The 26655-nt window shown below is 36.0% G+C and overlaps 1 protein-coding gene and 2 non-coding genes across 3 annotated transcripts in view; all 3 read right to left on the bottom strand.

The window, feature by feature from the left end:
- Positions 1-26240, bottom strand: part of WDR43 (WD repeat domain 43) — a 49827-nt gene extending 23587 nt beyond the window's left edge. The window contains exons 1-7 of the mRNA XM_001380580.5: positions 25884-26240; positions 15462-15599; positions 12732-12853; positions 8813-8933; positions 7492-7631; positions 4246-4348; positions 1837-1901 (exon numbers count right to left, since the gene is read on the bottom strand). Of these exons, the coding sequence (XP_001380617.2) occupies positions 1837-1901; positions 4246-4348; positions 7492-7631; positions 8813-8933; positions 12732-12853; positions 15462-15599; positions 25884-26108 (914 nt within the window). The 5' untranslated portion in view covers positions 26109-26240. The remainder of the gene's footprint in view (positions 1-1836; positions 1902-4245; positions 4349-7491; positions 7632-8812; positions 8934-12731; positions 12854-15461; positions 15600-25883) is intronic.
- LOC130456732 (small nucleolar RNA SNORD53/SNORD92) lies at positions 6915-6996 on the bottom strand. The gene has a single exon (XR_008915777.1). It is a non-coding gene; the product is annotated as a small nucleolar RNA SNORD53/SNORD92 (small nucleolar RNA).
- On the bottom strand, positions 8041-8123 carry LOC130456731 (small nucleolar RNA SNORD53/SNORD92). The gene has a single exon (XR_008915776.1). It is a non-coding gene; the product is annotated as a small nucleolar RNA SNORD53/SNORD92 (small nucleolar RNA).
- Positions 26241-26655: the final 415 nt, after the last annotated feature.

Here is a 26655-nt window from a genome sequence, read left to right as displayed (position 1 = left end):
TAAATGGGAATATCTCTGTAAACCAATACAAAGCAAAGTGAATAAGAGGTAGGAAAACATTTATACTATACTATTTTGGAGAAAAACAACTTTGAAAGGTTTCTTAACTTTAGTCAATCCAATGAGTCCAAAAGAATGAAGTTCAGCACATACTTAAGCCCTAACAGTGATAAACTTAAAATGCGAAAGAGACAAAGTTAATGTGGGAATGTTTTGCTGGACTGTGCTGATGTATTGATGGCTTTGTTTTTTGTGTTTACTCAAAGAGGAAGAAAAAGTGTATATGGGGGAGGGGGGCACAATGAGAGGGACAGATGATTTTTTTAAACAAGAAAAAAGAATGATCAGAGTAATAAGACAAAAAGCATAAGCATAAATAAGTTTTAAGGGGGAGAAATGTAAGGTAAAACAAAGTTGACTTGTTTTCTTTTTTCTTGGGGGAGAAATACATGAGGGGGAAAGAATTCAAACAGGAAAGAAATAAGAATCCTAAGTAGAAGACATAGCAGAGTGGAAATGTATGAGGTTGGGAATAGTTGATAGAAACACAAAAGAGGATAGGAATAAGAGCATGAATGAAGCAATCAATCTTGGAAAGGAAGGCCTTATCCTCTAAGACTAGAAAAGGACATAAGACATGTGTTTCAGAAAAAAGGAACAGATAGATGGTACACCAGATAAGGGCACTGGGCTAGAAATCAGGAAACATCCTCCTGCATTAAAACATGGCCTCAGGCACTTCCTAGCTGTGTGATTTTGGGCAGTCATTTAACCCTATTTGCCTCAGTTTCTATAAATGAGCTGGAAAAGAAAATTTTTAAGAAACAAAGGAGTTGCCTTAGATCCTTAATCCCAGCCTCAAATGTTTAATGACTGTGTGACCTTGGGCAAGTCATATAACTTCTATCAGCTTCGGTTTCTCTAAAATAGATAAAAATGGTATCTATGTCCCTGGATTGTTTGGAAGATAAAAATAGATAATATTTGTAAAGCATTTTGCAAACCTTAAAGCACTACACACACACTATTATATAAATGCTAGCTACTATTACTAGACTACAATGTCTGGGAGCTTCATTCTCAGTAAAGTAGGAAGCAAGATCTTATGAGAGGGGTAATGAGGGAGAAGAACACTTCAGGAGAAAAGAAAACGAATAATAATTTTTACAGGCTCGCCTAAAATATTTTCTGACCAGCAATCATGAGCAAAAACAAATAAACAAATCACTCTCCTAGTTCTATTATTACGACTATATGGATTTATGACTACTATAACTTATAATCAGCTTGAAGGACACAGAGCATACACATGATAAAAAATGTAAGAACAATTAGGGGCAAGTAGATAGCTCTGTGCATTGAGAGCCAGGCCTGGAGACAAGAGATCCTAGGTTCAAAACTGAGCCCAGACACCTCCTAGCTGTGTGACCCTGAGCAAGGCACTTAACTCTCCTATTGCCTAGCCCTTACTACTCTATTCATATCAGTTCTAAGACAGAATGTAAAGGTTTAAAAATGTTGAGAAGTGGGGGCAGCTGGGTAGCTCAGTGGATTGAGAACCAGACCTAGAGACGGGAGGTCCTAGGTTCAAATTTGGCCTCAGACACTTCCCAGCTGTGTAACCCTGGGCAAGTCAGTTGACCCCCATTGCCTAGCCCTTACCACTCTTCTGCCTTGGAACCCATTCCCAGTATTGACTCCAAGACTGAAGGTAAGGGTTTAAAAAAAAAATGTTGAGAAGAGTTAGAGAAATACAGTTACACAATGCTAACAACCTATAATAGGAAGAAACCAAGTTAAGAAAAATAAATTCCTATTTGAAAAATTCCAACTTACCCATTTAATATGTGTTCGAATAAATGAACTTGTCCATCTCTACAAACAACAGCTAACTTAACAGGCTAAAGGAATAAGACAAAATTTACCAATTACTCTCACTGAAATCAAACATTCAAAAATTTCTGTTATTTGTTAATGTTCTGTAACTTTCTGACACAAAACAACTATTCCCAAACATTTCTACAATCCTCTAAATTGTAAATTCAACAGGGACTCTCCATATTGTAATGGTACTAAGGTAAACCTATTATAGTATTACAAAAAGTTTAATTATACACATTAAAGTTTGTGCTCTATAGCTCAACTTTTGCACATGCACCAAAAGCAGCACCATTATCAGAGTAGTAGAAAAAGGTACACAAATGGGAGTTAAGGGCAAAGGTGTGTCCACCATTATCTCTTCCTCTTTATTCCTATTCTAGAGTCTCCAAGCTCCAAGACAACTAAAGCCATAATACCACAGAAGTCAGGCTAGCAGATTCTTTATATAGGCCTCAGTCCCATACCCTAGAGTGTATGTCTTCCTTTAATGATTACAGGGTTTCTTGGAAATAGAAAACTTGTAGGGAGATACTACCATGCATAATTAAGGGAAGAATTTTAAAAATTGAGCTTTGGGACATCGCTACTAAAAAATTTCAGATTCCCTACACTGATACATATCAGCAATTCATATAACTGGGAATCTTAGAGTTAACTAAAAATTAGGAGGACAAATGAACTAAGAAGCACTTTAGGAGGTTAAGTTTAAGAAATTAAAGTCTCAACCATAAGAATTTAAAAAAATAACAGATATGCATTGGTTTGCTTTTTAATATTCATAGGAACATTTTAATATACAGGTCCAAGTAAATGAAAAATAAAATTGAAAAGAGTAAGGGTAAGGAAATAATGGTTTTCTCTTTCCTGATTAGTGGCCAAGATGAAGAAAAGGAAGTTCTAGCTCAATCACTCCTACCACTATCTGATATTCAAGGCAAAATAAAGCTTAAAGCTTATTCACTTCATTATAAATATTTCTATGGAGTAGGAAGAAAAGACCCTGAAAAACATGTGGTATAAACCATCAAGACCTATTATATTACTTTAAAACATTTAGATTATCCTGATTCTCTAACAGATAATAAATGAGAACATCAACAAATAAGAAATTTACTTGTAAATTGTTTGTAAGGGTTTAGAACTAAGTACAAATCTGCAAAGTGGAAAGCTCAATGCATTTGCAATTAAGAGGACACAGACTCCAATCCTGGCTCTGTACCTTTCTACCTGTGTGACCTCAGGCAAGGCACTTTCCCTTTGTTTCTGTTTTCTGTAAAATGAGGGGATTGAATTAAATGATCTATGACTAAAACTATTCTACAAAACTTTCATGCCTCTTGATCAATTTTATGCCCATCCCACAATCCAGATTTTGTATGTATTGAATACTACTAATCCTAACAGAGAAAAACTAAAAATTTTAAATAGTGAATTTACATTCTGTAAAAGGCAGAATTCTAAGGGGTTGCCCTTAGAAAGTTAAGTTTTCTAATTCTGATTGTTGTATACAAAAGTGACATGCTTTCCAAAGAAAAGTGTTAACATAGATATATCATTAAGGCTGTTATTTCCTTAAAACTGAAATTTAGAATTATGTACAGTCTCAGCTGGTGTAAGGTAGTAGATATTTAAATCAGTTGTGATCTGAAGAAAGTATGCTCATATTGGGGAAAATTGTCATTTGCAACAAACTTTTAGGAAAATTGTTTCTTTATTTGAGCTTCTCTTATAAATAAAGTTTTATTAGAACATACAAAGTAAAATTCAATATTGTGGAATTTTGTACTGCAAATAAATCATCCGATAATGCAGCATAAGACCAATTTGCCATATCCATAAAATCTTTTCAAATAATTGTATCTATTTTAAGTTCTGAGCCCCCTTGATATCCAAAATGTTCTAATGAGATTTTCAATAGAGAGATGACTGAGCCCAGAGTCAGTTCAAATCCAGTCCCAACCATTTACTAGTTGAGTTTCCCTAGGCAGGTGTCTTCCCTGCAATCTTTCTAATAGAAAAACTGGGAAATTAACCTACCTGGCAGGGTTGTTGTGAGGATTAAATGAGATAGCATTTGTTTTGTAAAGGACACAGCACAGGATATCTAGCACATTTTAGTAGCTTAATAAATGCCTATTTTCTTCCCTCTTCTTTACTCAAAAAATGTTATTAGTCATTTTATTACTTAAAAAAAAATCTAAATAGAACATAGCTCTTTTTGGTCACTATCAAAACTGTAACATTCTCACCACCCAGGTTTGTACAAGATCCACAAAACCCATTAACATGTTCTATTTTGCAAAATGAAATAAAATGGAAATAGCATTCCTTAACAATCAAGACTAAATTATCCAGTAATTTTACCTCCTCTTTGTTTTCTGACAGAGTCAGGTCAATGTAGACCGGTTCATCAGTAACTGTAAAAGACATCACTGCATTCTTCTCTTTATTTTCTGACCGAATTTGCCTAGAATACATAAACCAGCCTTTATCTAGTGAGATGCAAAGAAATTGGAAACATCTAAAGAAAGATCACAGAATTAGACTCTACACAGAATTAATCAATAAACCAAAATTAAGTGGAATAAAAATTAAAACAATCACTTAAACTGGTTGCCTAGAAAAATTTAAGGTACCTACCAATATTACCTGGCAGACACAAAGAATGAACCAGTGCACAGTTATATACAAAACAACTCATTGAGCATAACACAGATTTAGAACTGATGGCTGTGGTAGAAGCAGCATCTGTTTATATAGGCTGGGGTGGTCCACTTAGGGCTGAGAAGACTATCTGATATATGAAAGGCTTGGCCTCTGGGAAAATGACGTTGGAGGTTTTAGCAGAATTCTCATTGCCCAGGAAGTATATTCCCCTAACCTATCACTGGTAATTGGAGTCTATATATTTTAATCATTCTATGTAGTTTTAATTGAATTTTGTTGCATTTACAAAATTGTCTGTTCTATACAATATTCCAAATTTGCACAAGAGCCTGAGTTAGGCCTGGCAGAAAATTAAAACTTTAGAGGCCATAAGAGCCCACTATATTCTTTTATAAAACAACAGTACATAAGGAATTGGGATGTAGAGAGGTTTAGTGATTTCCCAAAGGTCACACAGGTCATAAATAGCAAAAGAACCAAGATTTGTCCTGTCCCAAGTTCACTTGTTCTAAATCTAATAACTGTTGTATTTCTCTATTAAGCAAATACTGCCAGCTACATTATTTAAAATGTCGAACATATATTATTCACTTTTATATAAGCATTCCTAAAAGAGATATACATTTACTTAAAACTCAGTTGAATTCCTATAACCTAAAATCAAATCATGCTTCCTCTCTCAAGACTATAGACAAAAATATTCTATTGACCAGTATGTATTACAGATGCCAGTTCTTCTCTCAATTCATATAAAGAGGTTCAACCAAACTAGACTTTGTGACATTTGGAAAATAAAAATAATATTTTTCTTTGACAAAATATGAAATGGAATCACATTAAATAGTTATAACCCCTCAGGCCAAAAACAAATTACATATGCATTTAAAATATAAGCAGATTTGTAAGCCTTCATATAATTGTATTGACTGATTTTTATTAATCATTTGCCCCCAAACTGAAGGACTTAAGTACCTATCAAACATCCTACTACCTTGCACCAAGTTCAAAAAGAGGACATGAAATGTTCATCCCATAAGCAATAGCATTAATTTCCCTGGGGCAGCTAGGTAGCTTAATGGATAGAGTAAGATCTGGAGATGGAATCCTGGGTTCAAATCTAGCCTCAGATCCTTCCTAGCTGTGTGTCCCTGTTGTTGTTGTGTGTCCTTCAATTGCCTAGCCCTTACTGTTCCTATTCCTATGTTTTGGGACTGATAACTTCATACTGATTCTAAGACAGAAGGTTAAGTGTTTACAGAATCAACCCAAAGTTCAAAATATAGTTGTTTTTTTAAAAAACAGCAAAGACTGTCACAATTCAACCCAATGATTCTAAACAAATGTATTAAGACTAGAGCATAGGAACTAGAATGTAAAAAAGATCTAGAAGGGAAAAAATTTCAATTCAAGGACAAGGTTCTAGAACTACAGTTCCAATAATACTGATGTAGAACTGTCATTTGCAATTTATCAGAGCATTTTTTAATTAATGAACAATATTCATCAAGTATGAATTGTGCTAGGTCCTAGAGATACAAGCACAAAGAATAAACAAATCCCTACTCCTAAGTCAGGCACTACATGGCAGACACCCCCCCCCCCAAAAAAGCTCCCTTTTTCAAGGAGCAGACAATTTATAGAAGTGAGGAGGCATGTTTTGAGATCTATACATTAGTGACCATCAACAGATCACAACCTAAGCCTGCTTAATGTGTAAAATAGGGATAAGATTTAAACTACATACCTTGGGACAGTTAGGCAGATCAATCAATAATCACCTAGAGACAGGTCCAGGGTTCAAAATCTAGCCTCATACTTCCTAACTGTGTGACCCTGGACAAGTTACTTAACCCATATTGCCTAGCCCATACCACTTTCTGTCTTGGAACCAATGATTCTAGGATAGGAAGCAAGGATTTTAAATAAATAAACTACCCCTCCCCCCACCCCCAAGATAATATGCTCTATGAAATAAGTACTTTATGTGAAACTATTGTTATTTTATACATACAATCTACATTGCTAAACAACTCATCATCCTTCAGAATTTCTGCAATTTACCTTCCCAACTTGGGAGAAATAAGTAAAATTATCTAGCACCTATGAAATATCTAGATCATTTCACAATGATTTCTATGGTCTAGTGATATTCTTCCTAAAATATGTAGAAAATGTAAAATCCAAAATTATCAAAATACACGGAGTCAGTATTAATTTATAAAAAATATTAAACAACTTCTAATTTAAGAACTAGGGACTAAGTCACAGAATTTTAATGAGAGAAATTCTGGCTTTAAAAAAAGTTGATTTAAAGGTTAATCAAAATATATAGTTTATAATACTGCTATAATTAAGGATTGATGAATGTGCTCAGATACAGCCAAGGAATTTAGTGTTCTCATTAAATTATCAGTTTGATGAAACCACTATGGAATGTCATCATAGCACAAATCCAAAATGACCTACAGTTAGGTCCCTATTAATATACAAATGAATTTGGATATGTGGTTGCATTATTCAGATTTACACAGCATAATTCCATTTGGCCAGAACAATTACATTTTATATAATTACAACTTCAAATAGTGCCAAATACATGTAATCACTTCCCAGGAATCATCATTTGTATTCATTGGGAGATAGCTGTTTACAGAATTATAAAAATCTTTTGAGAATTATTTATTATTAGTCAACCTCTTACAAATTAAGAGAAACAAAAATAGACCTGAGGATGAGGGAAAACAAGTTTGTCCTTGTCAAAGATAATATAAAACTTGCCAACTATTCTTTCATCACTTACACACACAAGTTGGAAGGTCCTTAAAAAAGTTAAGAGATTCAACAAAATTCCCAAAACAGAATAAAGTCAATTACATTTTTTTCTCAATCTATAAGTGAAATATTTCAAGACACATTTTCTTCCAAATGAATAGACATACATACCACACATTAAGTAACCGGTCATGTACTGCTCCAGACAAGAAATAAAGGCCAGTAATTCCATCAAAGGGCTGACTTTCATTAAGAGGTCTTATAGTTGTGAAAATGAGTGATGAAACAGCTGTGGCATGACCTGTGAAATGCTAAAGGAAAAAAGGCAATTCTAAAGCAATTATGCCAGAGTCTAGATATTTCTTTCAACTACAAATTGTAATAAACAATGAGGACAGGTGATCACAACTAAATGAAGACAATAAGTTATTCTGAATTACTGAATTATTACTATACTTGGAACTATTTTAATTTACTCACTCTATAGACTTCTTTGTTCTCCAAGTCCCATAGTTTGATAGCTCAAGCAAGCAACTGAAGGCATTTATGCTGCACTCTTTAGAGTTCTTAGGAAATAGGGCATCTGCCTAAATTATAAAAAACTACACAGTATTCCTTCTTAATAACCCACATGTCCTCCCCATAACCCATGTTTTCTTACATTTCATTGCATAAAGTCAATTCCTTAATTCTACCACAAAATCAAAAGGGGTACTGGATATGCTCAGACACAGCCAAGGAATTAGATGTCCTCATTCAACTATCAGTTAAGTTGAAACCACAATTTAGTATCATCACAGCACTAAATCTCAGTAACCCCAAAGAACTTTTTCTTCCAGCAACATAGTATGAAATCTATATTTGATTTAACAGTATAGTTTTCGGTCTGTAAAACAGAACAATTATGGTTAGCAGTACAGTAAAAGCTCATTAATTCAAACTAACCTAAATCAAAACCTATAGTAATTTATCTTGTCCTTTTCCTTAGTTTTGTAAAAAAAAAAAAACACCAAGCAAATTAAAATATAAACAAGACTTCTGAGTATATATTTGTTCTATTTAATTTAACAAACTATATCTAACGGTCCTGAGCAATTTCATAGTGAAATGATTCAGAAGTTTCAGAGCTAGAAGAAAACTCAAGGAAGTCATATTGTCCAATCCTCTCATTTTTACAAATGAGGAAACGGGTCAGAAAAGCACTCACCCAAGACCACAAAGAGTAAGCCAGCAATATAATAAAACCCAGGCCACTCTCTTACTCCAGTGTGTAAACAACACTGTCAATTCTAATTGATTCTATCACTATCAAAACTTATTTGGAAACATTTCCTTGGTGACTAATTATGGTAACTCAATGCACTTGAAACATGAAAAATATTTTTATTAATAAAAATAATTCCTATTTCCCCTAATTCAAAATGGCATCCCTCCCAAATTAGTCTGAATTATTGTGCTTTTACTATACCTGAACCTAGTTTGACTCACTCACTCTATAGACTTCTTTAGTCTCCAAATCCCATAGTTTGATAGTTCGACCAGCTGAAAGCAGCATCTTCCCATCAGGACTGATGCACAAAGCACTGACACTGCTGATGTCACCTTTCCATTTGCTGTATTACAGAAAAACATTGAGAGAAAATTATCACTTTTGTTCCTTTGCAGCAGAAACAATGAAAGTTACCATCAAAGGCTTCATACCAGACTAGGTTCCTTGAAATTCAAACTTTCTTCAGCTGTGGACAAGCAGAATTGATCCAGGATAGTCATCCTGTCCCACAGAGGCCAGGCCCAGGGCCCTGAAAGAACCAGGCTGGCTCCTGTTAGATCCTTCTAGAATCAGCTCCTTTAGGCAGTTGAGGACTTAAAGAAGGTGGGCAGGCAGATGACTCCAACAAGATCTGTCCCTTGGCAGGTGGTCTACAATCTAGTTCTCTTCCTTGTCCCTGGCATTGACCCCACCCCAATCACATCTGGGTCACACACTAACCTGAGCTGCTTTCAGTCTTTCAGCCCCAGGTAGATTCATGTTGGTGTGGCTGCTAGCATTCTCATCTCCTTAGAAAACATGTTTCCTAATCTTATTTCCAGATGTAGGCCCCTGCTGGAGGAAAGCATCAGGGGGTAGTGCAAAAGCATGGGACTAGGAGCCTAGAGACCAGGGCCTCATCCCAGCTCTGTAACCTTGAGCATGTACAAGGTTGGCTTCTCTAGACTTCCATTTTCTTTTCTGTTGAACAAGGGGGTTTAAGTAGAAGATACTTTTCAGATCTGTGTTTCTATGTTTCCTCTTCTTTTCAGAGCATTCTGACCTTGTTTTCAAATCCTATGTCTTACAGAAGATATTTATGGATTTGGTCCCATAGGACTTAAGAAGTTCCTATTGTCCAGTTGACCCATCTGGACCTTAGAACAATTTTACACACTGTCCAGTATCATCACCACCCTCCCAAAGAGCATCTTAAAAATGTCTCACTGATTAGTCACTACAAGAAAATCCTACTACTAATTGATTCTCTATCTTACTTTTCAGAATGCCCACTTATATATCTCTCAATGTTTATGAACTGAGCTCAGTGTGTGTACACACACATAGTCTATATAATATGTGTAAGTAGTTTTTATGCATCCTCAACAATTATGCAGAACTTCTTTTTGACTTTCTCAAGGAATGATTGGACAGAAAGTCAACCATCAGGTTTTCTTTCTTCTTAGAAAATTGCAAAATGTATTAGCCATCATGATAAACAAATCAAACCGAAAGATCTTACCCAAACTACTCAGAATCTGAGAAGGAAAACCCAAAAAAATTAAGAAATGAGCAAACAAAACTAAGTATTTTTTTACTCTTAACGGAAAAAGAAAAAAGGGAAATTTGTTTGGGAAAACAAATGCAACCTTTACTTCAATAATAATCTCCCAAATTTCAAGTTATTAAAAATGTTTAAATATCTTTAAATCTCAGTTATCATAGAACTGTTATTAGCACATTGAATAGCAAGCAACTCAGATGGAACAGCTGAAAGTGACAATACACTGGTACAATGCACAGAAAGAATGAGAGGGACAACCTGACTCCCATTCAAGCTACATCGTCTCTACATCTAGGAGCAGTTGGTGCTATTTCTTTATCAGAAATAATGAACCTATTTGTGAGAATATTTCCCCACATGCAAAAATAACTTCACAAAGACTGTAGTAGTCTTTAAAAAATCATTCTGAAGATATCTTACAATGAAATAGAATTCCATGTAATTATAATTCCCAAATTCTTGGAAAATAGCCATCCTCTCTTCTTTGCAGGAAGTGGAGGACTATGGGCAAGGAATATTATATTTACTGCTCAGACTCAGCTAGTTAATGTGTAGATTAGGTTTGTGGATCTGCTTTTTTCTTCTCTTTTTTATCCTTTTAAAAGGGATGACCCTTTGGGGAGGTGAGAAGAAAAAAATTTTTTTTTAGAAATTGAAGTGATGTAAAAGCAAAGCTAGAAGTAAAAAATAATGTGCTTTGAATAGAACTAATTTATACTTCAATCTGTGCCAGAAGTCTTTAATTCAATACCTAAAATTGCTTTAAAAAATTATAGAATGTCAAAATGCATCCAGAAAACAGCTGTTCTTTCATCTTGTCTGTACAATAGTGATTCTTTCATTGCCTAGAGTTTTATACATCATTTGAACCTCTAATTCTTTTACAATTTCACTGTTGTTTAAATCCTTGCAATCTTGCTTCTCTCATCCTCATTCTCCAAGAAACTAGAAACTATAATAACTCCAACAAATACTTTCCAAATCAGCAAATTAAATAGTCTTTTTTTTTCTTCAGGCCATGTGTTCCTCACTTGTTTTTGATACTATTGATTTGTCTCTCACACCTCAATCTGGCTGCTATGAGAATACCATCTTGGTATTCCCTTGTACCTCTTTCTTGCCTATTTCTTTCTCCCATGGCTTTACCAAAGACTCTACCCTCTTCTGTACTCTTCTTTTTCCTCCTATACTATTCCTATTCCCAGGGATCTTATTCCCACAGAACCAATTTATATTTCCACACAAATAATTCCCAATCTCCCTACCCCCAGTCTATCAAATGCCACACCTAAAACCAAGAGACAGCAGTAGTGCGGGTAGGGTGAGCAACAAGGATCTCTAAGTTAGGCAGATCTGATTCAAGATCCACCTTTAACATATACTGGATGTGTGTCCTTAGGCAAAATTACTGAATTTCTCAGTGTCCCAGGCTTACAGGGCTAGATGTTGTCTATCAGCTAGATTTGCTTTAGCAGAGGGAGTTTTCTTGTTAGGAATTCATTTTTGCTAATGAAACCACAGGTTTGGAACCCACTCCCCCAAAGGTACTTAATTTGGATCAAGGAAGCATGGGTTCATATCCTAGGTGCATAACACAAGGAGTTCACTTCCCTTTTCTAAGGCTGTTTCCATGTAAAAATGAGGATTAACAATGTGTACACCATCTATCTTAAAATAGTCATGAGGAAAGAAAGTACTTAGTAAACAATAAAGGACTAGATCAAAGTGGGCAATTGTTATTAACCAAATTCATCAAATTGCTCTCCAAACAGGCACTCTCTGACTTTCCCATTTCAATAGTACTATCACTCTCCTGGTGTCCCAGGGTTGAAACTTAGTCATCTTGATATTTTTCTCACCCGTAAAAGCTCTCTTTCAGTCATCAAGTCCTCTTAAGTTTTCCTTAAAACGTCTCTCATATTTATCCATTTCCATTCCCATTGCAACTGCTTTAACTTGGATCAAGTTCAAAGTCTTGGATTTCAGTGACCGTCTTTTAAAATTAATTTCCCTCTGGCTTCTCTTTTCTTTAATCTATCCTGCCAGTTTATTTATTCTACTTTACTATCACTACCCAAGTCAAAACTTTTTAGTAGCTTCCTAATGCCTACAACAGGAGGATACAAACATCTGAGGTTGCATTTCAGACTTTCCACAATTTGGCTCCCACTTACCTCACTAATCTTATCTCCCAAATCAGAAATGCTCCAAAAAAGTCTCCTTATTGCTCTCCAATTATCATCCTGTAACACTGAGATACTCCATTCATATATAATTTCTCAAATCCTAATTATCCTTTGACTTATTTCATATCATTTCATCCTATAATAAATCCTTCCCAGACCTCTCTGTTCTCTAAATTCAGTTTTTACTGCATATTATCACTCATGGATTTTTCTAATCCATCTTTTGCTTTTTGATCTATTATGAAACTTTAAGAAAGATAAATGTTAAGTTCTTTGGGAGAAGGAATATCCCTATAATACTCAACAAATAGGTCCAAATTACGTAAAGCTACAATGGCATGCATTATTTGTTGTTCTGTTCAATTCTAAGAATCTTGGCAGCTTTCTTTTTAAAAAGAACCATCTTACTTACCACTTTACTCTGCACGTCTGTGTATTCCATTCCACAATATATTTATCATCTGAACAGCTATATAAACAATCATTATCTTGGTGCCATTGTATGCAATTTACTTTATTGTCGTGTCCACCACTCTATAGAAGGAAAAAATATTAAACAGAAGCAAAATATTAAAGACAATATTTACTTAAGTGATGTCATTCATAATAACTTCATCATTTACATTAGACAACTGAAAACTAATTTACCGACAAGCAAAAAATTAAATAATAATTTTCTCCCCTAACTAAAAATTTAATTTATGCCATCCTAATTTCCAAAATAATTTCCAAATTAAAATATACCAATATATTGAGTAAATACATATACTGCAGAGAAGCAAAACTTAAAACTACCTTATTTCATAAACTTTAAAATAATATTGTTTGTTGCATCAGTTGTTGGGGTAGGAGTGCAGGAAAGCAGAATTATATCCCAGAAATCATTGATGTGATAAAAAAAAGTAGAATAAGCACATTCTAGCAAAGTCTCAATTTCTTTTTCTATCTTTTTAGTTATTTTCTAACTTTTTAGTTATTTTTCCTGTGCTCTACATGTAAAAAACAAACATACACAATTACTACCCCTGACCCACAAAATCTCAAAACAATTCATCTTGAGATATATATTTTTTAAACCTTAACAAAAACTTGAAAATTATGGATACCCACTTGCCATTAATAAATTATATTTTTAGTCTTATCAGTGGTTTCAATGGATTACACATTGTTGGGGGGGGGGGAGATCTACACATCAGGCTTCCACTTTTAATGGATATCAATAAAAGGAGGGTCAGCAATGCTTAACAATAAGTAGGATGGTCCTTTATATTTGCCCATATTTTGGAATATTCCTCTCTCTACAACAACAAGAGTGGCCCAACTATTACAATGTAAAGAAAGTAAAGTTTTCATAGTTCTCATGATTCTGTGGCTAGAGAGGCTGAAGAAAAGAATGTGATGCTGGCTTAGAAAACTTAAGTCCAGAGTGCCAATGGACACTAACTCCATAACCAGTAGAAGTACCTCAATGCTCCCCAGACTCAGAAAAAGAGAGCTAAAGGGAAGCAGTAGGGATGGAGAGATGGCTACTATCTCATTCTCCTGCCTCTACTTTCTTGTTGTTCCTTCTCTATCTTCTTTGGTCTCCTCCTAGTCTATCTCCTGTCTTCCCTTATCAGGAGTCACTCTTCTCTTTCTCAAAAACATCAAACATCTCTGTTTACTATAATATCTACTTTTATCTTTGATAATGTTTTTTAACAACAGAATGTATTTTTTTCATCAACAGATTCCATGATACAAATTACTAGAACAACCCATTAGACAAAATTTACAAATAACTAAATATTAATTGTCATCCCCCAAGAGTCTCATAACCCCTTGAATAAAGAAATACTTCAGAATTAAATATGACTATAGAACTCTGGCATTAAGTTACTGTTTTAATTTCTTTTATGTTAAATAAGCTATATGACAAACTCATTATTCAAAGAGTTTACTCTTACCCAGGGGCCAGCTGGGTAGCTCAGTGGATTGAGAGTCAAGTCTAGAGATGGGAGGTCCTAGGTTCAAATCTGGTCTCAAGACACTTCCCAGTTGTGTAACCCTGGCCAAGTCACTTAACCCCCATTGCCTGGCCTTTACTGCTCTTCTGCCTTGGAACCAATACCCAGTATTGATTCCAATAGGGAAGGGAAGGGTTAAAAAAAAAAGTTTATCAGGTGTTTTTTTAAATAAGGAATTCCTACTTACCCAAAGTAGAAATGTTATCTCATTGCCAGTTAAGAGTTACCACATAAAGAATATCCAAAATACTTTGCATAAGAGAATTTTTATAAAATAAATATCGATGAAATTTCATTTCTATTCTTTAAGACAACAAAGATGAAATAATCTTCATTTCCAGCTTCTCAATAAAGTAAAAGAGAGAAAGGTTTTTGGTTTTTTTTTAATCTAGCAAAAGAAGGAAAACTTTATATTTCCATTCTTTTCATCTTCTTATTCCCTGGACATTTTTAGGTGTTTCATTTTGTTAGTGATTCTGGGTAGATTCATCAAATGACTGAAATATTAAGAGATGCCAAGAGTTGAAAAGTATATAGGATTATTTATAAAGTGTAAAGTATTATCAAAGATGTCCTAGTAATTGTCTCTAGAAGACAGAATCAAAGAAAATGCTAAGAGCTCAAGTATCATTCAGTTATCCCACAGACCAGAGATAGCAAATGTGTAGGACGATTCATTGTAATGAATTTGGTATACTTGGATGAGCAAAATACTATTTCCAAATGTTATCCAAACTGACATGGGAAACAGCTTCATTAACCAAAAAGCTTCCTTCCAGAAGTCATTCTAATGGGATTTTAATTACATATGGGGATTATCAATTTTCAAAGACTAACTCAGAATTCTGAAGAAAATTGTAAGATTTAAGGAATGGTAATTATGTTTCAAATACATAAGGAGTAAGAAATTGTGGTTGAAAACCATATTTATCCCATCATATAATTTGTAAATTGTTATTCTTGCTTAAAACACTCCAAGCTTTCATCCCTTCTGATTTTTATTAAAGTTTAGTAGAGAATACTATTTCCTCATTCCCTCTGATGAACAAAATTGTTACTCCAATAATAGTTTGGAAAGAGAACAAAAATAAAGCCATGAGAGTTTATTATACTAAGTTTCAAAAAAGTATACTTACTACTAGTTTGCTCTGTAACTCTCCTTTTACTGTGTTGTATAATAAAATGCTGCCAACCGCTGTACCAATGGCCAATAGGTCAACTTGATCACTGGTTCCTACAGCTTCAGATTTCCTTTTTTTCCTCTGGGGACCTTCCTAGAAAACAAAAATTTTAAATCCCACCATTTTTAATATTATTTCAAACAGTTTTGAATTTTCAAGATGTAAAACAGTTACCTTTTGGTTTTTTTTAATGTAAAAATTTACTTATTGAAAATCCAGGGATAGCATTGCATTACATATACAGATTAAAGACTTTTAGAATATTCTGTATTTAAATATCCATAAATGAAGATCACAAAGTTTTGATCTAGCAATACTGATCTAAAGAAAAGTGTTTAAATATACTCTGGCAACTATAATATCATGGAATAAACAGTAGTCAAGGGAGAAAAATGAAAAATTTTAATGGGAAGTTATACTCTTAAGAATCTTATTGAAGGCTGACAGATAATAAACATAAATAACATAAGATGAGATAATATTTCTAATGTGGGCAAGGTAATAACTACTTTTCCAAACCTTTAAAATTGTTTACATCTGCCTACCTTACATGGCGGCTCTAATAAGAGAAACAGAAATGTAGTTAAATATAGTTAGTTAAGAAAACGAAGGCTCCAAAACATGTGACTTTCCTATGGGCACACAGCAAGTTACTAGGTAACAAAAACCAGAACTCAAACCTAGGATTTCTGAAATCTGAATCCAGACTTACTGGATGATAGACTTAGAAATTGAAAGGGCAGACCCTAACCCTCTCATTTACAAATTATGAAAATGAGGCTAAAAAAATAAAGCGATTTTTCCAAGGTCAGGCAGACAATAAGTGGTACACTGTATCACTTAAAATCAGATCCTCTCATTCTACAGAAAGCTCCACTTCCTATTGTGCCATGTTGATTCCCTGCTGCCACCAATTTCACGGAAACAAAACCCCCAATTATTTGCCCTTTTCTTAGTTCGGTCTTACTCCATTTTACTTATTTTCCTTTAGAGGTGGTTTCTTCATTACTGCTCTCATTACTCACAGAAGAAAATGGGAAAGGACCAAGATGTTGAAGAGTTAGTCTAAATTTTAGAAAAAAAAATTCTTATAAATAAAGGGGACCTCAGAGGCCATCTATTTCTGCTCCTTTATTAATGAGGTAACTAATATGGTTAAATGACTTGCCTAAGCCCACACAGGTAGTAAGTGGAAAAGAAAGGATTCATGCCAGGTGGTCGCCAAATCCAACATTATTTTCACCATACCACAACCTTAGTCTAGAAAAATCAAATTAAAAGCATTCAAAAGGAAGTATTCTATTCCCATAGAGAAGCCAAAGGAACTTCCCTAAACAAAGGAGGATTAAATTATACTTTAAATCTCTGGAATTAAAGAATACATACAACCACACCACAGACGTTTATTTCTTTTCTAGAGAGGAATTCAACAAACATTTAAGTGTCTACTACTTAAATGCCAGGTACTCGGGTAGAAGGATAAAGGGAGAAAAGGATGGGCAAGTAACTTCATTAGATATCTAGTCACATGTTTATAATACCACAAAACTTACATTTCGCTTAAATATGAATAAGTCATGAATTGTCTATTTTATATAAAGAGAAATGAATAACACAGTAGTATTACTTGACTGTTCAATACAAAGTCAATAAAATACAACTCACTAAGAATCATATAGTTGCTGCCCATGAAAAGCCAAATCCAAAGAGACAAGAATCATTAAACACACAGAAAAATGCAACCATTTAAATAACTAATAAATGTTTCTAATAATTGTACATACAAGTTGTTGGGTAAATTGGTAGGTATGGGCTTTACTTGAAGCCAAAGCTCCTGAGGCAAGTTGGTTTAACAAAGGGGTTATATAAACATTTTGTGCCTGTAAAGGCATAGACAAAAAGAATGAGCACTTCTCTTTCAAAATCTCAAGGGTTAAGGTAAGTAGAAGCAAAAAGTTATACAAGCAAACTACAAGATACTTCATTTAAATCAATAAAAATGCTTAAAGATCATTATTGTTTGCATGATTTGCAATCATGGGCATGAAAGAATGTATGAAGCATGGATGATTTCCCCCAGATCCTCCAAGATAACAATCCTTGAACTTCCTACCTAATAAGAAAGGATGATTATGAAGTCAGAAAAATTTGAGTAGATATGAATAAAATGAAACAAAGTAGGCAGAACCAAAAGGATAATTTACAAGATGACCACAGAGAAAACCAACAGTGAAGGACTTCCAGATTTTGAACAATGCAGTGATCCACCATGATGGCAAAGTCTCCCAAAGGCTGTGCACCACAGGGACATGAGACATAGGGACTCCTGTTTAACTGTACAAATTTGTTACAAAGTAATTCTTAAAAGAGTAGAAGAAAGTCATTGTGAATGAAGAGAAAGTAATGTTTACAAAAAGAGAAAGAGAATAATTTTTTTTTTTAAGGAGGGGAAAGCCCAAACATTGATAACGGAAACTCCCATTATCAATGTAAGCTATCACCTGCTCTACAATTGAAATCATAAGAAAAATGACAGTACTTCTAAATTAATTTACTTATTTTAATGCCACACCAAATTTCCAAAATAACATTTTATAGGGCAAGAAAAAATAATGAAATTCACATGGAGAAACAAAGGTCAAGAATCTCAAAGAAATGAGGAAAAAAACGGGAAGGGAATCTTACCAGTACCAGGTGTCAGGCTGGGGAAAAAGTAGTTCTCACAAAAATAATTTGGTACCAGTTTAAGAAAAATAGAGGCTCATCAGTGGAAAAGATTAAGTACACAATATACAGTAAAAAAAATACACAGACATAGCTTGATAGATTAGATTAGGTACACAATATACAGAAAAAAATAGACAGCAATAAACCCCCAAATCCTAGTTACTGGGAAAGACATTTGACAAAAACTGCTGGGAAAACTGGACAGCATTCAATTTCCAAGATCAACACATGATGCCATTATCAAGACAGCACTGAAGGGATGTGACCTAGATATAAAAGGTCATATCAAACAAATTACAGGAGAGCAAATAAAAAAATTCCCTTATTGATCTATGGCTAGTTTGTGACTAAACAAGACACAATCACTCAAGATAAAATAATTTTGATTAAATGAAATAAAAAAAGATTTTCTACAAACAAGTCTAATGTGGATTAGAGAAAGATAACTGGGGGAAAAATCGTTATGACAAGTTTCTCTGAAAAAGGTTCTCGTTTCTAAAATATAGGAAAAACTGATTAAAATTCATAAAACAAAGAGTTGTTCCCCAATAGTCAAAGAATGTAAGCATGCACTTTTCAAAGGAAAAAAATCCAAGCTATCAATAATGATATTAAAAATGTTTTATCTACATTACTGCATTCTTAATGGACCTGTGAATTGGTCCAGCCATTCTGGAAATAAATTTGGAACTATGTACATGAAGTTATTGAAATGTCACCGCCTTATGTCCCCATCATGCTATTAGGCTTATAATCTAAAGAAATTAAAGAGAAAAAAGCATCTACATGTACAGTAAATATTTATAGCAGCTTTTTTATTAATCTGCTTACTATCCTGTCTGCTTATTTATGGCATTCCTTTTTAAATTCTCTCTCACTAGTCATTCCCCCACCCACTAGAGCAAGCAATACATTGTCAATTAGACATATGAGGTTATGGAAAATATATTTCCATATTAGCCATGATGAAAAAAAAAGCAAGAAAAATAAAGTGAAAAAAGTATGTTTCAATCTGTACTCAAAGAGTTGATGGGGGTTAGGGGACAGTTAGGTGGCTCAGTGGGTTGAGAGCCAGGCCTAGAGATAGGTCTTGAGTTCATATGTGACAACAGATACGTCCTAGCTCTGTGATCCTGGGCAAATCAATTAAACCACCATTACCTTAACTAAACCATTCTTCTACTTTGGAACCAATACATAGAACTGAAGGTAAGGCTTTAAAAAGAGAGAGAGGAGAGAGTTCACCAGTTCTCTCTGTGGAGGGGGATAGTACTTTTCATCATGGGTCTTTTGGAATTATTCTGGATCACTACCTTGATCAGAGTAGCTAAAACATTCAAATCTGATCATCACACAATATTGCTGATTCTTTATACAATATTCTCCTGGTTCTACTCATGTCACTTTGCATCAGTTCATAGAAGTCTTCCCAAGTTTTTCTGAAACCATTCTCCCTGATGTTTCTTATTAGCATAACAGTATTTGATCACAATCAAAATGTTTAACCATTCCCTAATTGATGGGTGTCTCCTTAATTTTCAATTCTTTGCCACCACAAAAAAAGCTTTTTAGTAGCTCTTAAGACACAAACTGGAAATTAGGGAGCTGCTCTTCTAATGGGAAATAGGTAAAGAAATTGGGGTACAGCAGTGTAATGGAGTATTGCTGCAATAGAAGCAATGATGAAATGGACAGAACTGATAAGACCTATATGAACTGATACTGAGCAAAGTGAACAGAGGTAGGAGAACAATTTATTCAATACTATTTTAAAGAAAAACAATTCTGATGAAAGACTTTGGAACTCTGATCAATACAATGACAAACCTCAAGTCCAAAAGAATGAGGATGAAACATACAACTCACCTGCTAACAGAAGTGATGAATTTAAAATGCAGAAAAGTGACATACATTTTCAGATAAAGCTAATGTGCAAATTTGTTTTGCTGGACACTACCACAATGTATTGAGGGCTTTGTTTTTTGTTCTGTTTCTTTTAATTTCCTAATCCAAAAAGGGGGCAGGAGTAAATAGAAGGAATAGATTATTAACAAAACAAAATACTTGAAGAAAAAAGACTTTCCTGGCATTTAACATATGCTTCTCCTCAATCCCTTTTAAATAAAACAGTTCATCAAAAAAATTCATGGTCTTCAGAAAGTTGTCGAGAGCACTCTATGGTTAAATGACATGCCAGGATCAATATTTGAATCCAATTCTTTATAACTCCAAGGTTCTTAAGCCATTATACTAACTTCAATAAAACATGAAAAAGAAAAACATTTCAAAATAAGTTCAGGACCTGAAAATATTTCAGAACCACTGGCTCACACACAAAAATAATGATGTAGCTCATTTTCAATTTGTGGACTCAGTTTAACAAGGCTCTTCAGGTTGCTTCCTGTTTTACAAGTATCCAAAGCAATAAGGTCTTCATGTCCACTCACAATTTATCTCAACTATGTTTAAGTTTTCTCAACCGTTAAAGGTTAAATGTTTTTACCATCTCTCTAGCCAAGCATTACCAATATCAAAAATATTCACCAATGTCCATGAGATAAGCGATGGATAGGAGTCCCTGATATCTATAATAAAAAGATAGCACACGAACATATTGTCAAGAAATAGCATAGGTTACATTCAATATAACAATTATATCAATAGTTTAGAGGATAATGGGCTAGGTTAGACAGCAGATTCAAAAGTGACATATTAGGTTTCTTCAAGAGATCAGATTCATCAGATTTTTAATATGGAGGGTGATGAGATAAAAGATGAGAAAATTGCCTGGACAGTACAAATAAAAATATAAGAATATTTAAGAGTTTTTATATAACAATTGTGTTTTGTAGGAATCTCACAGTCCAGGATTAGCACCTGATTTGCTGGACCTATTAGATTAAATACCAAAGTTCCATGACTTGAATGGAATGTGAATGGTAACTTACAAAAAGAGAAATTTGCAGCATATACAGGTCAGTATTATATTGGTTCTAAACAGTAAAACTAAGTTAGGATTGAGCAGAAATGGAGAGAAGAAAAGTTCAATTGTTATGAAATCTAAACTAGATGATTCTAACTATAATATAAAAATTCTGAGGTTGCAAGATGTGGGTAGACATTACCAAAGACAAAAGCCATTCCACTTATATAATAATTATTATTCCTGGGCAGGGGAACCAAAAGGAAGAAAGCCACTACACAGATATGGGGTGTCTAGCTTTTTCTTCTCAAGTATGAGTAATGACAAGATGTTCCATATCTACCACTGTACATTAGAACAGAGGACTGAGGGGAAAGCAATACCTGCTTCTGGCTGACAATGGTCCCTCAGCAAGGTTGGGGTACTAGGGTGAGAATACTGTCCTCAGATTTCTCCTGATAACTGCCTTCTTAATGCTATACCTTGTTCTTCCTCACCAGAAGCAGAGAAACCATCTTCTCCAAGGGGCTAATAGTTTTGGGACCCCAGGCCCTACAATGTCTACACTACAAAATAGTTAGGGAAAAGATAGAGAAATTTTTAAAGGAAGAAGAAAACATCTGGAAACAGATTTCCCATAGGATGGAAGTAAGATCTATTTCTAGGGGCCTCTATGCCCCACTTATTTGGGGCCCAGGAAATAATCAAACTCATCAATCTTATCCTCCTTAAACTAAACAGTTTCTGGCCTCTCTGCTCCTATCCAAACTCACACCCACCCCCAATGGCAGAGAAAGGAATGAACATAAATTGCCACCTGAAAAGTACAAAAAGATACAAACCTAAGGTGGTACTGTTTTTGTATTATACAATGGAAAGAATACAAATATGGAGTCAGAAGACCTGGGTTCAAATCTTAGCTATTACTTAATACCTGTGTAACTGTAGACATGCCACTTAATGTTCCCCTATGGTTTCCTCAATGGTAAAAAAATGAGGGAATTAAACCAGGTGTTCTCTAAGTTCCTCCTAACTCAAAAGTCCATCTTAACTAAGAACAATTAACTCTACCAATATTATCCAACTTTGTACATGCACCACATGCTGCTAATTCAAGACTATTTCAATCCTCAAACACAAAAGCATACTTGCTAATGTCTGTCAAATTCTAACCATAATCTTCTATGTCCAAACTAGTGTTCTGAAGTGAGATGGAAGTTATTGCAATAGTTCAGGTAAGGGGCAATGAGGGCTTGAAATAGGATTGTGTCAATGTGAGTAGAAAGAAGGGAAGAGGATGTCTGTGTAGATGGTTCAATGGATAGACAGATATGGGTTCAAATCTGACCTCAGATACTTCCTAGTAGTGACTCTGGGCAAGTTGTTTAACCCCACTGCCTCACCCCTCACCACTATACTGCTTTAGAACCAATACACAGTACTGATTCTAAGACAGAAGATAAAGGTTTTTCAAAAAAATTAAAAAGTAAAGAGGGAACACACACTAATTGGCAAAGTGTAGACTAAACAGCCAAGGGTCATGTAGGTAAATGGGTAATAAATCAGCCTGGTGAAATATTTGTTTTTTAACAGAGAATTAACCACACTCCTTCCTTTGCAATGTTGAAGAGAAAAATCTAAAAACATATAGGAAAGTTTAGAAGCAAAAAGCATCAAAACTGTCTTAATCATATATAAGTATATTTAAGAAAGAAAAATTTTAAAGTGAGAAGAATGTAGCATTAAGCTTAGTGGAAAGAATAACATCCCAATTCAATGCTGTCCTTAAAAACAAACAAAACAAAAACAACCCTTACCTTCTATGTATTCCTACGGCAGAAGAGCTGTAAGGGCTATACAAATGAGGTTAAGTGACTTAGCCAGGGGGCACACAGCTTGGAAGTGTCTGATTCCATATTTGAACCCAGGACATCCCATCTCTAGTCCTGGCTCTTAATCCACTAAGATACCTAGCTGCCACATAATTTCTTTTTAAAAGAAAAAACTTGAGCTCCTTCCCCAAGAAGTTAACTAAACCTTTTATACTGTACTGTTCTTTTCAGTTGAAGAGAATATAATCACCTCATCTATTTTGTATCTTTACTTCTAAATCATAAAGTCTGTTTTTAGGAAAGACTCAAATTAGAATAAGGCAGATATGACCTCAAATCCTGGAATCACCATTTAATAGTTGTATAACACCAGTAAGCCAAAGATTTGGTAATTTATTAATTTGGGAAGTGAATAAGAGGATTGACCAGGATTAGATTTATGAGTCTGGATAAATGACCTAGGCTGGGGATGGAGGGATCTCTTGAGGAGGTCCCCTCAATAGAAATCTACAAATTTGGAGGAGCCTCAATTCCTTATTTGTAAAATGTCCAACCTACCCTCCAAGGTTTAAGATCACTCAAACTCAAATAGAAATGGATCCCTGCTGGCCACATATTAAACTGACATTATCTGTGTTGTATTGTATTTTATTAAACATTTCCAAATTTTAATCTGATTCACTTTTAAATCCTATAATTTTTATATTTCTGTTGTACAGATTAATGTTTTATTTACAAAATAGCTGCTCTGAATTAATTGGGAAGGGTTAACAGTTAAAATGTTCAACTCCAAACCCAGTGTTCTTCCTACTTCTACAATGCCTTTCATTTAAAAGGCAACTCCAAACCATTTCAATACCAACTTTGCCATTGGCTTGGAGACCTTGGACAAATTACTTGCCCTCATCTGTAAAATAAAGCTTTCTGCCCACCTCATAGAGTCCTTATGACAAAATGAGAACTGGTGAAATTCTTTGTTATGTCTTACTGTACTGAGCTTAACAAAAATAAAACAACAAAACACACACACAAACAAAAACATCTCACTTCCTAAACCTACCTATGCTCCAAATTTGTAGATTTCTATTAAGGGGACCACCCAAGGGACCCCTCCCACCCCCACCCCAGCTCATGTAACCAGGCTCATAAATTTAATCCTGGTCAATCCTCTTCCTCACTTCCCAAATCAACAAATTACCAAATCTAGTCAATTTTATCTCTAGAAAACAACTATGCATTCGATCCCATTCTCCTCTCAAACATCCACCAATTTAATTTAGTTCAGGTCATTCTATGCTGCATTATGTAACAGCCTCTTTCTTAACTAGTCTCCATGCTTCTAGTCTCTCCTTCATCCACCACAAATCTGCCAAAATAATCTTGAGTGGAACCATACTAATGAAATCCAAAATCACCAGTGGCTCTACAATGCCTGTGAGATAAAATGCAAACTCCTCAGCCTGTTATTTAAGGCCTACTGGTCCAGCCTTATGCCATACTAATCCTCTTCATGAACTATACAATCCAGTCAAATTAGACTATTAACTGTTTCCTGAACTTAACAACTTTGACATTCCATCACTACTTAAGGAGAAATCATCCCATATGCCGGATATGTAGTCCCTCATCATCATCTCCATTTCAGAATTAACTTCCTTCAAAGTTTAGCTCAGGAATCATCCCTCTGCATGGCCTTTTCTGATCTTCTCAGTCGTTTTAGTGAATTCTGCCTTCACTTTCCCTGCATCACGTTTGTTTAAACACATCTCTCCCCACTGCCAAGAAAATGTCAGCTCCTAGAGGAAACTTCAAGGACCACCTTCCCTCCCCCTTTAAAGAAGAGGGAATTATAAATTGGATGGGGCAAATTAAGTGGCTTGCCCAAGATCACCCTAAATAGAACAGAAAGATTTAAACCCGGATCCTCTCACTCCAGGGCCAATGCTGTTTACACTCTATCAAGCAGCTTTTGAGGGGAAGGTAGGAGTGAAAGATGTTTTTGTCTCTCTGGTACACAGCAAGATCTGAAGAAATATGCTTTGACTTGATTGTAATAGTTATAATAAGTCTTACTCTCCCAAAAATACTGTAATAGTGCAGTCTTACTGTATCTATTGTGTACCACGTGGGTTTGAGAATTACAGCAGATGCAACCAGATGACTCAAACATCACCAAAAGATATCTCCTACCTGAGATGGGCCCTCCACAAGTGAAGGTCTTTCAGCAGAGGTAGATTTGGGGCACTTTCTTTCCCAGTTTTTTCCCCTTTCCACTGCCAGATTTACACTTAATCTAGTCCTTATTTAACAGCAGAGACGAAAACTTGGCGATTAGCAAGAAGGGGAAACCCAAGGCAAGGGCCCAATCCTTGGGGGGAGGGGCGAGCAGCATGGTTCCAGCGTGGTGGGTACAGTAGCACGGCTACTGGGTGCTGGATTGACAGGAACTGTGGAAAAGGAATATAGGGACAGAGGAGGGGAAGGGGGGAGATGGGGAAGGGACCGGGAGGGAGGCGGATGGTTAACCAGGATTTCCCAAGGAAGTTCATGTTGATGTACTAAGTCCAGAGACCCTGATGGGGAAGAGAAGCCGGGAAACCGCGGGCACAGCAAGACGCGTAGCTTAGAGGGAACTACGGCCCACGGTAGGTAGCGGGTGGCCCGCGTGTAATGAGTAACAGTAAGTGGATGGGCCTGTTCGCTCCGGAGGCCCTCCTGGGGCAGACAGGAGCTGCCCTACGGAAGGCCACGCGGCCCCGCTCCTTCCGGCAGCTGCCAGCCCCCCGCGTGGATCCCAGCGAGGGTTGGCCTCGCGCCCCTTCCTCTCCCCTCCCTTCCTCTAGGTCCCGCGCGCCTCCTGCCCTCCCAGCTGTGCTCCCGCGCCTCCAGCTTTACCTTGGCAGGCGACCGCGGCGGGGCCCAGGCCAGGCAGGTGCAGGTGGCGCTGAGGTGAGCGGAAGGAACGAAGTCCTGATGCAGGCGGCTGCTGGCTGTCTCCCACACCCGCAAATGACCATCCGGACCGGCTAACGAGAAGTAGTGCTGGCCCCGCGGAGAGAATGCACAGGGAATCCCGGAGGGGGCCAGAGGGTCGCGACGGCCTCCGCCACTCGCCGCCATTGCTCTTCTGGCCCCGCAGCAGCCACGTGTTCGGCCACGCGCTTGCGCAGCCGGCCTGGGCGGGGTGTGTGGAAAGGAAACTGCCCCGGACTAGACCGGGGCGGAGGGGTGGGGCTTCAGCGTCGATCCGGGCGCCTGCGCGCTGCAGCCCCAACTCCTTCAGGTTTATGGACTTCCAACTGGGAGGGACTTGGGACAGTTAAGACTTTCTCTTGTTTTGCTGATGAGGGAACCGTGGTCCTGTAGCCGGCCCTGGCGTGGTTGGTGGGTGGTGGTCCTCTTTATCCAAAGTCACCTAATTAAGTGGAAAAGGAATTTGAAACCCTTTCGTTTGACTTCCACTCGGGAGATTTTCCTCTATTTCCCTGTATCCACTCTTCATCGCTTATGGAAGACAGCTAGCATTAGGACCCAAAAGTATAATTTTGCACAGGTACCTGTGGCTTTTTAAAACACTTACATTTTGTTTTGATATCCCCTTCATTTCCCAGTATATCTTTTCACTTGGATAACAAAGAATTTTTTTTTAAATGCTCTTGAGGGGAAC

Source organism: Monodelphis domestica, chromosome 1 (genome assembly GCF_027887165.1).
Source record: "Monodelphis domestica isolate mMonDom1 chromosome 1, mMonDom1.pri, whole genome shotgun sequence".
Lineage (NCBI taxonomy): Eukaryota > Metazoa > Chordata > Mammalia > Didelphimorphia > Didelphidae > Monodelphis > Monodelphis domestica.
The sequence above is the reverse complement of the archived record's forward strand: the minus strand, read 5'-3'. Positions and strand labels throughout refer to the sequence as shown.